This window comes from Cygnus olor, chromosome 3 (genome assembly GCF_009769625.2).
Source record: "Cygnus olor isolate bCygOlo1 chromosome 3, bCygOlo1.pri.v2, whole genome shotgun sequence".
Lineage (NCBI taxonomy): Eukaryota > Metazoa > Chordata > Aves > Anseriformes > Anatidae > Cygnus > Cygnus olor.
Genome location: NC_049171.1, coordinates 7,393,302 through 7,409,193, shown reverse-complemented (window position 1 = coordinate 7,409,193; position 15,892 = coordinate 7,393,302). Strand labels below are relative to the sequence as shown.

The window sequence follows — 15,892 nt, the reverse complement described above, 5'->3', positions numbered from 1 at the left end:
AGATATATAGATTTGGAAATACTCCCAGGTCTTGTGGTTTAATCACAACCTTTGCCTGTAATGAGAAATGCTGCCCATATACGTGCACAATCCTCACTGAGTTTAGCAGCAGCTGATCCTGGAACTGTTTTGGCCTGCGATGTGTTTTGGTATGTAATACAATAGGCTCGAGGAAAACGTGTGGTGTGGATGTAGTTGCTGTTACAGCTGCGAGGCTAAGAGCCCTTCAAAGTGTTACTCTGCAAAAGAAATCCCCTTCTCCAGCCTATTAGTCAAAACAACTGCTCTGTGTCAAAGCAACACAAATAGCTTTTAGCCAAAAAGCCTTTCTAACTGCTGTTGCTCTGAGGCCATTCTGCTCTGCCTGATTGCTGTCCCTATACAAGGGGTTAGTGTAGTATGCGGCTTAATAAATTCCACGGTTGGATTTCTATTGTCTCTTTGTTCTTCGTTGCCAGGGAAGCCAAATATTATTTCTGTCCTTGAAAGAAGCTGCAAATATGGGGAACAGCCTCAGTGAGAGGTGGGGGAGAAAAGGGACCCTGTGGAAAAATACCTTTTGTGTTTTCACTTATTGCCTTTTTAGAGATAATTGTGGTGATGTGGTAGAACGGGGCTGTTCCGTCTTTTCTCTGTTAGTCGGATGTCTTTATTAATGTTATTAACTTATATTCCAGGCTAAGCGGTTCCCTCTCTTTGTGTATCCTTTCATCCCCTTTGGTGTGTCCTGAAGTGCCTCTGAGTGCTCCTAGTTAAAAACCAGTACACATTTCTATCTCTCTATCCCCAGTCTTTCTGCAGCCCTTGTTACTTCACTTTCATATGTCCTTATTTTTCCCTGGCCTTGGATATAGAAATGGGGTCATCTCCAGCTGATATTTGGGAAACTGAGGTGCAGGGATGCTACCAAATGAAGTGTGCTGGGAACTCTTCTCTGGTTCTGAGTCTGGCAGCCAGAGCTGACCTTTGTTATTGGCCCAAGGGTGGAGATAGAAGCTGTCTGTGGATGGCCTTTCGGTCCCGAGAAGCTAAACTAGAAGGGCTAAACCTCTGTACTAGTAAGATAAACAGAGCCAAGGAAGTGCTGACTACTACCACACAGTTGTCCTGCTTAAGTTTTCGCACACTCAAGGTCACTAATTTGACCTGCACTAGGTAGCGATTTCCCAGTCACTGCCAGAGCATGGCTCAAGGGAACACGCAAGCTGTCCAAATAGAAAAGTTCACCTCATCTGGGGGCAAAGGAGAAGAATGCCATCATTCTAGCTTATCAGTCAAGCTAGTGGTGTTTGGTCCCTCTCCCTCAGGGATATGGATTGACCCTGGGCTCATTTTATGTACACAAATGCAGTCTTTGTTTTGTCTTCTGTAGGATTCACTTTAAGATGTAGGTACTAAAGGCAAAAGCTATGGTGGAAGTGACTACAGGAATAGCAAAGGCTGAGAACACCAGGGTCTCTCCAAAGACCACATTCTAGCACTAACAACTGCTGTACTGCTGTAAGAGAAACCTCTGTAGAACCCCAAAGGGATCACCTGTGTAGTGTTGCCACCCTGTCAACCTTCCATACCCAAGATGAGCTCCACAATGGGGCAACCCTTGTTGGAAGAATGTCATGAAGCCATTGCTCAGTGCTGTGATACATAATGACCACTTCAGCTCATCTTTCTTTTGATGCTTCTAATGAAAATATGCTTGAGCTAATTAGATGAGGCTCCCTTCACAGTCAGTGGTAAACTGGTCCAGACATGATTTGTCTGACCTCTACTCCTGTTCTCGGTTGGACATCTACTTTAGAATAAAAATGTTTTGCACCTGATACTGCTTGCTTTCCTCTACTGACTGTATGGAGAGAGCTCAAATAGTAGCTAAACCCCATGCCAGGTGGCATCCAAAAGGCAGTCTCAAAAAAAAAAAAAAAAAGAATCTGAGGACAGGAATTTAATAGCTCGTGATAATGAAACCTAAATCAGAATAAACTAATTTAGCCAGTGATTTTGAGTGCCACACCAAGAAGACTACAAGTTCTGTTAGTGAGTGACGTGATTCTTCAGGAAAAATAAAACTACAGTTAAATTGGAGAGACATTTTGAGACAGGCAAGGTTTTTCACTTGAGTACTGGGAAACTATGGCTCGTTTAGCAGGCAGAAAGCAAGCTCCTGCTTTAGTTCTTGATCTTCAGCCCAAAGTATGGAGACCATCCTGCCTTTACTCCCAGTGCTAATTACCTGTCTGTTCCTGCAATGCCTTTCCCAGGAGGAGCACATGGAAGTGGGGATTAGCTTTGAGCTGTTTGGGCAGCCTGACGGCTTGAACTGGTAATGCTCAGGATGCCTGTCTCTTGTTAGTGTTGTTTATATCAAACTAGAAAACCAGTTTAGTTGTGAAATCATCCCTCCTGGTGCCCTGACAGCATTTATTGTTGCTTGAAGTTGTCCAGTTACTTGTGAACAGTAAATCCCCTCTTGGCTGAAATCAGTGACTAAAACAGAAGATGCTGATTTGGCAGTTTTGACTGGCTGTTGCACACACAACACACTGCACTATCTATTAAGACAGTATTTGAGTTTGCAACCGAGCCATTGGAGATAGAACACATCAGAAATCAGGTAACATTAATGCAAACCTACTTTTTAATCTTAACTTTTTCTCATTTCACAGCCAGTTTGAGCTCCCTTTTCTCCTGGGTAATTATTATCTCTGCATAACACAATCCTTTCTGTCACCAAGTATGGTGTTGAGAGCTAGGAGCTCGACCACAGGGTCACTTACAGATGGATATTCTTGCTCAAAATCTTTCTCTTTCCCCCTTTTTAGTATTTTAAGGCTGCTCCCTTTCTGTTTCTTTAGTTTCCCTACTTTTGCTCAAGTGATCCAGCACCCACGATGTTTTCCTGGGATCACACTTCTGACAAATTAGAAAGAGATTTTTTTGCCTGCCTCCTGCACCCTCTGTCTTCTTTTGTTTTCCCTTTTTCTATTTCCTTCTTTAACCCTTACTCTGCTTCTTCCTTTCACTGTTTAGCCTTTTCTATCTTGTCTCAGTCTCTCCTCATTTCCTTTCCTCTCTTGGGGTTCATAAAGCTGCCAAGGCCTGGCCAAAGCAAAGAAAAATATGTATTTCACAGGCAAAGGTCATGCAGAGGGCAACATCATGGTTCTTATTGCAGGTCCTGAGGAAAAGGATGCAGATTTGTGTCAGAGCTGTTGCTCTCATTAAGTTAGTCAAATCTACTGTAAATATGAATAAATAAATAAAATGTGGAATATAAAGCAGGAGGAAAAGGGAGATGTTAAAATACCAGTGATGGAAACAGGCTAATTGTTTATATTTTCTTATATATTTTCTATATTTTCTTGCCTAATTGTTATATTTTCTCAGGTGGTGAGTTCTAGGAGAATTAAGCTCAAGGTCTCTGGTCTGGAGGGAAACCACAAGTGTGGTTCTCTGCTGTGTCTCAGCAGAGCTCACAATATTGGTCTGTGAGCTCTGTGCCTTCCACAGACACCAATCTGTCATTGTCCTGAAAAATTTCCTGCTTCTTCAGTGGAAAAATTGCTAGGTGGCAAAGCAATCCAGACTGATTTGATCTAGTTGAGCATGAAAATTGCCTATCCCCTACATGTATTACACAACATAAATGAGGGAGTTTCACAGTCAAAAAAAATCATAAAAATGACCATCAGAGTGTTGAATTGCTCATTAAAACCAGTGAGAGAGACTAAAAGCTGATGGGAAGTGTTTTTCTGTAGGAGAACTCTCCACCGCCAAGATGGTATTTGCACATGTAAGTCACGCTGTATTATTTCATGCAAGGTAACAGGATTTCAAATTTGCTCTTTAGGATCACAAGAATCGTTCAACATTTTGACCTGCTGGTTGAAATCTACATTTTTCAGGGATGTGCAGGCTGCTTTGAGGGGCCCAGAGCTGCCTTCTGGTCCTGATTGCAAGGAGCATACGTCTGCTTGTGATCGCTTTAGCAGCAGCTCCTGCAGGGTTATGCACTTTTGCCTTCACTCCTGCCATTTGTCCTAGTCTGAACAAAGCTACCGTCTCTCTGTACTCATAGTCTTGACAGAAATAAGTTCTCCCGAATGGGCAGAAGGCTGTTTATTCAGTGTTGGTGTTTCTTAACCCTTGTCAGGTTGTCATGGTTTAATTCTTGATTTGCTTAAAGAATTGGTCAGTGCACATACTTCTGTCTGTCACTCGTGTGGTCCAATAGCTATTTTCACTGTCCCAGTGTGGTGTGCTGTGTAAAAGCTTTCTTTTAATTTGGGTGATAGCAGGTAATTCACTGTCACTCCCAGCAAAGCTGTGGACAAGGGCCAGGCTGCTTTGAGACACTTACTGCAGCTCTGCGGAGGTGCATGTAACCATGTAGCAAAGCTGATTCGTGTTTCCTTTGTTGCATGTTTCCAGCACACAAACATACCCTTCCCCATGCATTTGCCATGGTGAAAATCTGTGTTTTGGTCAAACTGAACAGTCACCAGCTTTCCTGGGCTGGTGCTCTGACATGCAGCAGTTGGTTACATGACAGATGCTGAATATTTCCTATTGCCAGAATATTTAGGAAATAATTTTCTTTGGTATGTGGTGAACTGGTGAACCAAGGGCCTCCAAAATATTGGAATAAAAAACAAAACGTGCATTTATCATGCATAAGGGTGCACCAGAAGACTGCTGTTGCTCACTGTCCTCACCAGCCTTGGCTACAGGTGACACGACTAAGAAGGAATAAGAAGGCCTAAGAAGCCTAAGAAGGAATCTGATGGAGGGACAGTGATGGTTTGCAGATTGGTTACACAAGCCATGAACCTGCAAATCATGGCTTAGGTGGAGGTGAGCTAAGATGTTGATCACCATAAAGTGTTCTTGGCCTGTTGAATAAGTAGTAAGACATTCAGTGAACTCAGAACGTGTCCCAAGGCAGGTGCACGGATCCATCCCCTGTTACATAAGCACTGCGTTGGGTAATCGTTTTAGCAACACATGAATAAGCTGGCCCTTGAAAAACTGCACAAATTTGATTTCAGCAATTTTAGTGACTGGTCCAGGAGGCACAAAAGGGCTGCCAGTCTCTTGCCATAAAGTTGAGCATCAGAATGCCCTGGGAGCAGGCTGAGTGTGGGGACAGATCTTGTTTGGACACTTAAACTTAACTGCAGTCAATGCTGCCAGGAGACAACAAGATTTGGGGTTGTTTTCTTAGCTGGCATCTTTTCTTTTGCATGTTGGATTTCAAATATGGATTTCCAAGGTCAAATTTGTTTTCTGTAAGAATTGTCACAGGAAGGGAAGGGATCAAGAGAACTTTATTGTGGAACTGGAAGTCAAAATGAACAGCAGTGGAACTTGTCTACGTGAGGAGGTTTACCAGCGAAGATGCATTGGTAGTTAAGCAAGCGTGTCCCCTCAGAATACATTTACTGTGGGAAGCTATACAGGTATCATCACGGCAGCCTAATTGTACCACTGCAGTTTTGCTGTTAAAAAATCCCTTGTACATAAACCATCTAGCGAAATTTGTCCTTTCCATAAAATAAACCAGTTGCAACTTAATTTAGAAGAGCAACATGACCCCTGTGGTGTGAGCTCTTTACCACTAGTTAGAAAGCAGTACAAAAGGCACAGTGAGCCGTGCTGTGATTTATTTGTGTGGTGGTTGTGTTGAGAAGGGACTTGGTTGAAAGCCAAGAAGAAAGAGCCAACTGAAGCTCAGGAAGTATCACCCATGTAGTTACTTCCCCTGTAAAGCAATGATCTTACTGAGGCTGTATCTCTAGAATGAAGTAATGCCTACTTTGTCTATGGGACACGGAGATGTCCTTTTCAGGTTGTAGGAAGTATACACTAAATCTCTCCCCAAATTACAGCTTTCATTCTCTGAGTACTGAGCAAACCCCACAAGGCTTCTCAAGGTGACCTATTAACTATCTTTAGGTTATAGTATAAGATATATCTTATAAATATGATTGTGTTATGTGCAATATACTTTATATAACCATCATGTAATACATACTAATGCATGTTAAGTTACAGTTTTTGCAATTAAAGTAATACATTATGTATTAATATTTATAGTATTGTAACATAATTTTTATGAAGTGTTCTGAGAAATTTTGCACTGCAAAAAATGAACTCCACAATTATACTGGAATTCAAGATTCTCCTGTAACTTAAATTAGTTAAAATATTCGGTAAGTTTTTTTTTTTCTTTTTTACGTATGTGTATGTGTGTATGCATATGAATACATATGTATGTATGCACACATGGTATTTGAAGTGAAAAGTTTTACGAGTTGCTAAATCTGGTATCCTGATACAGTCAAGGCTTCTACAGCTCTCCATTCCAGGTCCAGGCAGTAGTGAGGCTGAGCATCTACTGCTGATAGACATGTGTGTGTCTCTGGCCACACTGATCTACACAGGCAGAAACACTCAGCATTCATGCAAACACAAACTTCAGGTTGGACAGGTTGGACAATGCAGGTTGGACAATGGCTGGCAAAAGCTTCATCAGCTGCCTCATGCTAAACCATTTCTTATTACTCCTTGGAGTTCTCTATTTCTCAGAAACTGTAGAGCTGTGGTGACACATAGTGTTTGTAGGATGCGGTTCAGCAGATATATCTCATGCAGTGCTATTCTCATATCTCAGGGAACAGTGCTCTTCAATGTTTGGCAAAAGTTTTTGTGGGCTTCTGATGTGAACTAGATTGGTGAGCTACATGTGAGTTAAAATCAGCCTGAAGAAAAATGAAGAAGATAAGTTTCTAAACCCATTTCAGTTCCATGATTTAGTTCATACCATATCTCACCAAATCTGTGTGTTGGCACAATGGACGAGGCTTTGATCTGAAATATAGGAGCAGGAATAAACAGCTGGAGAGGGTTGGAACTTGGCAAAGTCCTGGTGCAGCTCGTTACATTCAGTCTCTGTACTGTCAAATTTCCTTCAACATTGTGGCTGCATGCCTGCACCCATTCAGCTAGTAAAATAAGAGTTTTTAAAAAAATACTGAAATGCAATGGAATTGGATGGACAACCCCTCAAAGTATAGGTCACGATACTAGTGCAAGATTATAAGAGAGTGATAAATTGGAGGGAGTCAAGTGGAGGGCCAGTAGGAAGGGGCTGGAGCCTGGAATGGAGCCATGGCATAGGAAGGGAGACTGGAGAAGAGAAGGCTGAATTCCTTCCTTCTGCTTCCTAAAAATGGCTGTAGATAAGACAAAACTAGACTCCTTCTAGAGGTGTACAATGGAAAGGCAACAGACATGAGTTAGAACAGGGTAAATTCTGAGCAATTATATGAAAAAGTTTCTCATCACAAGAGTGGTGAGGCACTGGCATGGTTTCTTCAGAGGCTGGAGGGTTCCTGTTCTTGGTAGTTTTCAAAGCTTGGCAGAAAAAGGCCCTGAGCAGCTTAATCTCAGTTTGAGATAGCCCCTACTCTGAGGAGCACTTTGGACTAGATGACCCGCAGAGGGCCCCTACAGCCTAATTTTCCCTATTATTCTAGAAAGATAAGAGTAAAAAATAATATATTTTAAACTCTATTTATTTGCCTTTACAAAACTTAAAAGATTAGAAAATAATAATAATAAAAAACCTTCATAACCGTATCATTTTAAAAAATATGTTTACAAAAGTAAGTTCTCAAGCAACCATAGACTTGCAGGAGATTCAAAGAAAATCATCTAAGATGAAGTTCACATAGCAAACAAGATTTTTGCATTGAATTTTTAGAGCAATTCTTTAAAGTTCTAGACCCCAAAAGTTGCTTGTTAAATTCTCTGGAGTTCTTCCAAGAGCCTGTGAATGGGCTGTGTAGTATTTTATTAAATTCTATAGCAGTTTTCAGTTAGAAAGTTTAAGGGAATAAATAGGAATAATATTTACTAGTATCTGTTTTAGATTCAAGCCTGTGGAGTTGAAAGCCACCATGTTTTAATTCCAGTCACCCCTAGCATTCCCCAATCCAATTTTCACTACCTTCTCATCCTTACACAAACCCAAGGAGACTTATGAAATACTGTTCAGCATTTACAAAATGTTACCTTGTTTAGCCTTGAAATACTGGCACTTAGCCGCAGTTCTACATTCACTCTTGTTTTAAAGCAGTTTTTCTAAGTTAACACCGGATACTGTTTGGAGCTGCAATTGCCGTACAGAAGATCAGATAGTGCGCGAGGAAGTGTTGACTTCAAATGAAAATATTTTCCCAAGTATGCTTACAAGATGTTCAAGCTTTTCTTGTGCTGTGCGGTATCTGAAAGGTGAAAGGGTTGGGGGAAGTAGCCGAAATGAAAGCAAATCTCTCTGTAGAAGGTTTGTAATAGCAAGTTTTAATCTCCAGTATTATTAACAAAGCAAAACAAACCCTACTTGTCCATACTAGGCTGCTCTGTGATTTGAGAGAGTTGCTGTTACTGCTGCAACCACAGGATTATCAGTAATGCCTGGTATGAAATGCATCGAGTTACTCGTTCTGGCTTCAAACCTTGACAGGGGTCACGTTTCAGCCCTGTTTGCCTATCCTAGTGGTGTGTTATTCTATTCCACTGTCTTTGCACTGTTTCAGAGAGATGTTAGCAGTATTGGTGTTCTGCATATAAAGAATAAGGTGAAATTCTACAGTCCATATCTATCTGAAAAAGCCTGGTGTAGGGGCAGCCTGAGCTCCAGAAAGCTATCTGATTAAGGCTTCTCCTGGAAGAAAGTTCTGTTTCATATTCAGAGTCACAAAAAGATCCACAGGGAAGCTGAGGAAACTAGAAGAAAATAACATTAGATAGTTAAAAAGCAATATGGATAAAAAAAAAAGAGAGAAAACTCAAAAAAAAGAATCAGTGTACACCAGGAGCAAGGCAATATTTTGTTAATGAACACAGTTAATTTTATTGACTTGATTTGTTTCAGATAATGGGAAATCACTTCTAAGGATAAAGATCTTTGTTCATGTCATTGATTTTTCTTAATTATATGTACACAATTCTATATTTGTAACTATAAATGCTCAAAATTGGGTATTCTAAAAAGACATTATTATAGCTTAAATATGGCTTGATGCACAACGTTCTCTGGCTTGAATTATGTGTGATAGTTCATTTGTCATTAAAATCCTTTACGTTTCCTTGTTATTTATTAAAAGATTATAATCATATCGAAAGTGTACAAAGAATAAGTTTTATTGTGATTGTGTCCATTCCTCCAACACACACAGACTGAGATATTCCCCAGTGAAAGATGAAGTTTGTCTTTTGATGACTGGTGAGATGATGTGTTGCTATGGACCTTGTCAAGCAAAACTATATTTAGTAGAAGCAGAAGAGGTCTTACCATTTTTAAACAACCATGGTTAATTAAGATATATGTATAAGTGCATGCTCTACTATTATCATACATCTGGCTTGCAGGAAAGCTCTTGTATCTATGCTTTTGTGAACCACTCCATCAGTTGCTTTAGTTTCAAAAAGGCAGGACTGTAGCTCTGTAAGAGTAAGTGAAGGATGATTTGCAGTACCTATAATATTCTGTATGAAACTGTTCTTCTGTAGTCCACACATGTATTAAGGGTTAGAAGTGGCTCCTGGATGAGAACTGAGCAACAATTCCCTGAAGGAATGGGAAAAAATGGTGAAAATGGTTCTTGGGAACTGACGTTACTGGGTGAGATAGAGTTACAGTCAGCACTAAGGGCTGTGTTTGGTGAGTAATGGAGTGTAATTGCTGATGACTGATAGAAATCAAACTTTGGTCTTTGAAAAAACAAATTGCAAGCAGTGTTTGAAAGAAGCATTTCCTTCTTGTCAGAGGAAAACATGATCTATCATTTTTGTGATATAAAACACACTGTCCTCAGAGTGTAAATCTCTGCTTTAGTAATGACATTGGCCTTCTAAATCGAGAAGTTTAGCACACGACTCCTCCAGATTGGTTTACTTTGGGAATATGAAAGCCTACCAGCAAAGATTGCATGTCCTTGTCACAGTCCTTAAAAAAAAGAGAAGTACTAAACCCAAAGGATTTTGACATCTGTTTTTTGTTATCCCAGATTTTAAAAATGTATAGCATTTTGGAAAGTTTTGTTTGACCTAATGCTTTAGTTTTCTTCTATATTTTTAGCATGCTTTCAAGTTGAAATATATATTTTAAAGGAAAGTTCAAATTGCCGCCTACTCTAACATTGTCCTCCCTAGACAGGATAACAAGCGAATCACCAGAAAATTTCCTGATAAAATCATGAGAATTAATGTCACTTTCACCCCAAGATGAACCATGAAAAAAACAGAATAGATTTTACCGTGGCCATACAGCTGAAATGTTTTCCTCAAATAATTGCTTTCCTTCATGTCCTGGATACAGCAATGCTTATTTCACATCCCAGAATTTGAGGATGAAGATAGGAGCCATTTGCAATAAAAGCCTGCTGTATCTGTGTCTGGAGTGGACACTTGGAAGGCTGTAGCTTCTATTCCAGATAGTAACGCAGGGAAATTTACTTGATGGGGAATTATAACATCATTCAATAATACCTTTTTCATCTCAGTTTCTTTACTGTCATTCTGTGGTCTGTGAATAGCTGATTGGTGATCTGCTGTATCATTTTACTAAACAAAAATATGCTCTTGCAGCCACCAAAAAAGATTTTTTTGCATGCTTGCCAGGAAAGAGTCAGAGCTCTGTAAGCTATTCCTTTTGTATTTATGAAGTGCTTCTTGCTTTGGTATACAAGTGACACTGAAGTCCTCAAACACCTGCCCATGGCTACATGTTTATACACTTCACTCAGTAAAGAGCCTTCCTGTAGTTCCCTTCCCGGTACCACATGCTGGTCACTGGAGACTTGTCACCTAAAACCCAGCAGCAATGCTGAAAACAACTTAGACTTTGGTTTACTGAAACATGAATCAACGGGTAAAGAAATGCCAACATTTTCAGAAGAACTGCCAAGGAATATAGTGCAAATTGGACACATTTAAAGAGAAAAAACAGAGCATTAACTCTACAGCCTGTTCCTTTTGCTCTTTGAAGGACATGGTGTCATCCCTGATCATGTCCATTTCTAATCCAGTATCTTCTCATAGTGGTCAGTGCCAGATGTTTCAGGCATTGTCCTTTGTTTATCATTACTCAATCACCATCAAAGCATTCAAGCCATTCAATATCTTGAGCTTGAATGAGTTCAAGTTATTTTGAGATTGCTGATGGAAAAGGAGAGGAAGGAGTTGTTTCAACAATTGATCTGCACTAATTGCAGGGGTTGAAACCTTCCCTGATCCTGGATTGGTACTATGAAAGGATAGCACTTCTCACAGAATAGTTGAATATTCAGAGGAGCCAGTGCTGTCTTGCCTGCACTTTGGCTGTATTTCTCTGCTTCCCTAACAGGGAGATCAGCTTTGGGGAAAAGTCCTAATGCACTGGAGTAACACGAAAAGCGAGGGCTTTCGTTTTTGTGTTATATTCTGTTGTTGTTTGTTTGCTTTTCCTGATGCCCATCTTGTTGCCTCACTTTTGAGGGAGAAGAGCTGATCTGACTCCAGGACTAGCATCACACAGAGCATGTATTCTACCGACTGGGAAAGGAAATGCACTCCAGTAATTCATTTTATCCCCAGAGCACTTCTTTGATCAAGTGATATAATGGCACTAAATTAAATAGTGATTTTCCCTGATCTGATGCTGCCCTGTCACTTACTCTAATTATTAGGACTGTGTCAGTCTTCTTATAAGCAAATGCTGTCCTAGGGACTTTTAAATTAATATGTGATTTGTATAAATAGCTATTTGGTACACACCTTAGGGCACTGCAGCAGCAAAATTGCTAAATGAGAACTACAGGCAAAAAATTTAGAGAAATCAGAGAATCTAGCCTTCATTTGCGAAACTTAAATGTCTAAGTTAAATTACTGTGTGTTGATTATCTCTAAGAACAATTATTATAGTTGCTCCAGGCACCTTAAAATTCCCTTGGACCAGTATTCTCTCACACGACTCCTAGGCAGTGTTAATATGAATAAAAAACTGTTCCTGGTAAGAGATCTGGATGAGGTTATACTATTTTGGAACATAAGAGGAATTTGCTGGATATGGCCTTGGGGCCAGAGAAAAGGCCCTGGAAGTGTTTAATTTAGTGAAGTAAAGATAGCTTTCGGATGCATATACAAGGATAGCTCAAGCTGACATTGAAATGATTCTCAGGAAGCAGCATGAATGCTCTCAAACCACATGAATTGTGCTTCCCTGTCTGCATAATCATGACAGTCCTGGAGAACATGCTGGCGAACATAAGTAAGCAGTGCACCTTGCAGCAAGGAAAGGTAATTGCATACCAAGCTGGCCTCTCGGTATAACAAAGATGTTGACAATCAGGAGAGAGTCCCTTTCGCGGCCAAGAAGGCTAGGGTACTGGAGCATGTGATAGGTAATAAGAGACTGAGGGAACTGGTCTGTTCATCTTGGAGAAGTAAAGAATAGAGTGGAATCTAATTACTGTTTGCCAAGATCTAAAGGAGTTGTAGAGGAAATGAAACCAAACTTTTGTCTGAAATGCACAATGACAGAACCAGAGGCAATAAGTAATCATTATGACTGGTTAATCTTGACTGTTGTTAAGCATTGGCACAGGTTACCCAGAGAGGCTGTGGAAGCCCCATCCTTGGAAATATTCAGAACTTCACTGGACTAGGCCCTGGGCAACCTGGTATAAATTGGCCCTGCATTGAGCAGAAGGTAGGACAAAATGACTTGCAGAGGTACCAGCCTAAATTATTGTATGATTATGGGCCACCAAGGTGATAACCACATTTCTGCCATTTTCTTAGAAAACAAGCCTAAAATATATGTCAGGTTCCATTTTAGGACTCTGTCCAAGTATTACTCGTTTCTCTAGATGGTCTTATCATTACTCTCTACCTCTAAAGAAAGAGGTACAGGAAGACAGAGACAGGGCATTGTGTGATTGCTGCTGGTAGACTTGTGTTGGTGGCTAGTGGTGGGAAGGGAATTCCAAACTCACTGTACAGAGGAAAAAGCCTGCAGGGTTGAGGGGACTGTGGCTGGTACTGCACTTGGACGTAATGCAGAGTTCCCTGCACAGATGTCTTTATATCAACACCACAGAGATTTCCCCTCAGGCTTGAGTGTGGCAAAGTCAGGAGATGTTTGGCAGTTGCCACGGAAAGCTGACTGCAATCAGCTTTTAGCTCAGCATAACTTTAATGAGGCTTTGTCACCATGCTTTATTCTCATTAACGGCTTTATTACTGTTGATATTGCCATCCTGTAACAAACAGAAGAGATTTGGTTCTGCATGAGGTTTTTCTTCTAACTTATCATAATTTTGCAGAACTGGGGAGAAGGCAAAGCTTTTGTGTCAAAGGCCTAGAGTAGAAGATGTAACCAGAAAATCAAAATGGTGTATTATGAAGGGAGATCAGAGGAATGACTAGTGTGCTGTGATGGCACAGGCTCTCATACAACCAGCTGTAAGTGTTCACACCAAACTTTCCCCTTAGCAGCTCTATGTCTGGGACTTTCTTGCCTGTTATTATAGGATTACAGGAAAATCGAGGTTGGAAGGGACTTTGGTTGTCTAACTTCCTATTCAAAGCAGGGTCAACTAAGAGGTCAGACCAGGTTGCCCAGAGCTTTATCGAGTAAGGTCTTGAAAACCTCTAAGGATGGAGACTGTGTAACCTCTCTGGTAACCTGCTACACTGATGGACTGTTCTCACAGTGAAAAAGTTGCTCCATATACCCAGACTGAAACATTCTTGTTTTGATTTGTTCTTGATGTTCTTCCACCATACGCCCCTGTGGAGGGCTTGGCTCCATCTCCTTGCTAACCTCCCTGTAGATACTGGCAGGCTGCTATTAGTTTTCCTTCTTCAGAGGCTGAACCAGCTTCTTCTTACAGGGCTAGTGCTCCAGCTCCCGACCATCTCAGTGACCCATGGCTGAACTCCCTCCAGTTTACTGATGTCTGTCTTGTACCGGGGGACCAGAAATCACATGCAGTATCTAGATGTGGTCTAAATGATGAGTCTGGCTTAGCTGCATTTCCTGTAAACTTGATATCTGTATCAATATATAAGTGGTATGAGCAGACTAAGAGTTTGGAGCATCTGAATATTGCTTCCTCTAAGGATATATAACATGGCTGAAGGCCAAATCATCCAGCTTCTCTCTCTCTGTGTCACTGTCTATCTTGTTTTCCCGTGTGTAAGCTGAGTAATAAATCCTACATCCCTCATGGGTTTAGTTGTGTGTTTGTTCGATTGCATTATTGTAAATCACCTAAATAAAAGCTATCTGTTACTAATGATGTTTTCTGTCATGTTCTTTTGCAGGTTACATATCACAAGTACTAAAGAATTACACTGACCATGCCTGTGATGGAGAATACATCTCCCTGAGGTGTCCTCACAGAACCACCATCAGCATCCAGTCTTCTTTTTATGGCCGAATTGTACCAAGTCATCAGATGTGTCCCTCTCGCTATCCCCACTCTTATGCAACTTTAATTAAGGAAGACGTTGACTGTTCAGTTGGCACTTCCCTTCAGGTATTGCATGTTAAACTGGGTCTGTTCATTTTTATTTTTATTTTGATTTTTTTTCCTAGGCCAGGCAGCAGCTGTCTCTGTTGGTCCTGCATAGCCCTGCATTGAGCAGTGCTACCCAGCATGGGAACAATGACATCTCACCGAACTTGGTGGGTGATTCATCTTTGTAGTTTAGACAGAACTGAATTAGATTTTGTTGCTAATGCATTTCTTAATTTTCCTACAGTCCTAGTCAATAACAGTTCAGAAATGAGGTTGAAAAACAAGTACACTGCAAGACCAAATTATGTTTGGACTGTGTTTAAAGATTTATTTCTTATAGTTCTCCTGCCCAATGGGTAGCTTTTTTAACATATTCAGATTTTTTATTTTTTTCTTCAGTTCAGAAATGATTCTGTTTCAAAAGGCTTTTACTTTAGTAACTTGAAACCCAGGGAGAATCCTTGACGTTACTTCTTCTCCTGACTCATTTGGCTCTTAGGCCACCATAAGTGATCACACATCACTTAAGCTTGTAATCTCCCAAGCATCTGTATTTAATCACCTCTGTCCATTTGTGTAGGGGTTGTTGGCAATATGTATCCTCCCAAGAGCATATGTGACTTCAGCAATTCAAAGGATTATTTGGAAGGTGCCAGTGTTAGTCAACTGTCAATAAGAGCAACTAAAATTAGAAACATGAACTGGTTGATGTTGAGATGAGTGGGGTCTGCTCCCAGATGTAAAAGAAAGCCCAACTCTTTCCAAGTGCAGGACTTGGAACTATGAAAATCTTTGGGCAAAGACCTCAGATTTTCTTAAGCACTCTGTGTGTTTATGGCTATGAATCAGTAATAACTCATAATAAAAATTTATGGCAGAACTAGATTAGTGAACCTACAGGGCTAGTGAATCATTTCTTTTATAATTTGGCTAAAGGCCAGTGTTTCCCACATCACTTTTCTTTCTTGCATCCAGGACTTTTTTAGAAGAGTTTACAGCATTTTTTAAAGTAGATATGAGTACTTTGGCTTCCAAATGTCGGTGGTAAACTCTCAAGAAATTGCACAATGTTTGAGTTTGCCTGTAATGTAACCCTTGAGCTGACTGATTTGCAGCTGCCCTCTTAATAGTTCCACTGCACATCAAATGTCTGAGTTGTAGTATGGGAAGATGTCGTCCTTATCAGCGGGAAGTTTTCCCAGATATGATAACGAAAGCTTTTAATAGAACAGATGAGGCAGTCATGTTGTTTAAGGTGGGAGAACATGGACTGAAGACTTTGGCAGAGGCCAACCTTCCCTTCTTTCTTTTATTTATTTACCGAT

The 15,892-nt window shown here is 40.5% G+C and overlaps 1 protein-coding gene across 3 annotated transcripts in view; it reads left to right on the top strand.

The window, feature by feature from the left end:
• The window catches only part of EVA1A (eva-1 homolog A, regulator of programmed cell death), a 199,632-nt gene that overhangs the window by 41,363 nt on the left and 142,377 nt on the right, over positions 1 to 15,892 (top strand). For all 3 annotated transcript variants that reach the window (XM_040554330.1, XM_040554332.1, XM_040554331.1), the window contains exon 2: positions 14,371 to 14,585. In XM_040554330.1, coding sequence (XP_040410264.1) covers positions 14,371 to 14,585 — 215 coding nt within the window. The remainder of the gene's footprint in view (positions 1 to 14,370; positions 14,586 to 15,892) is intronic.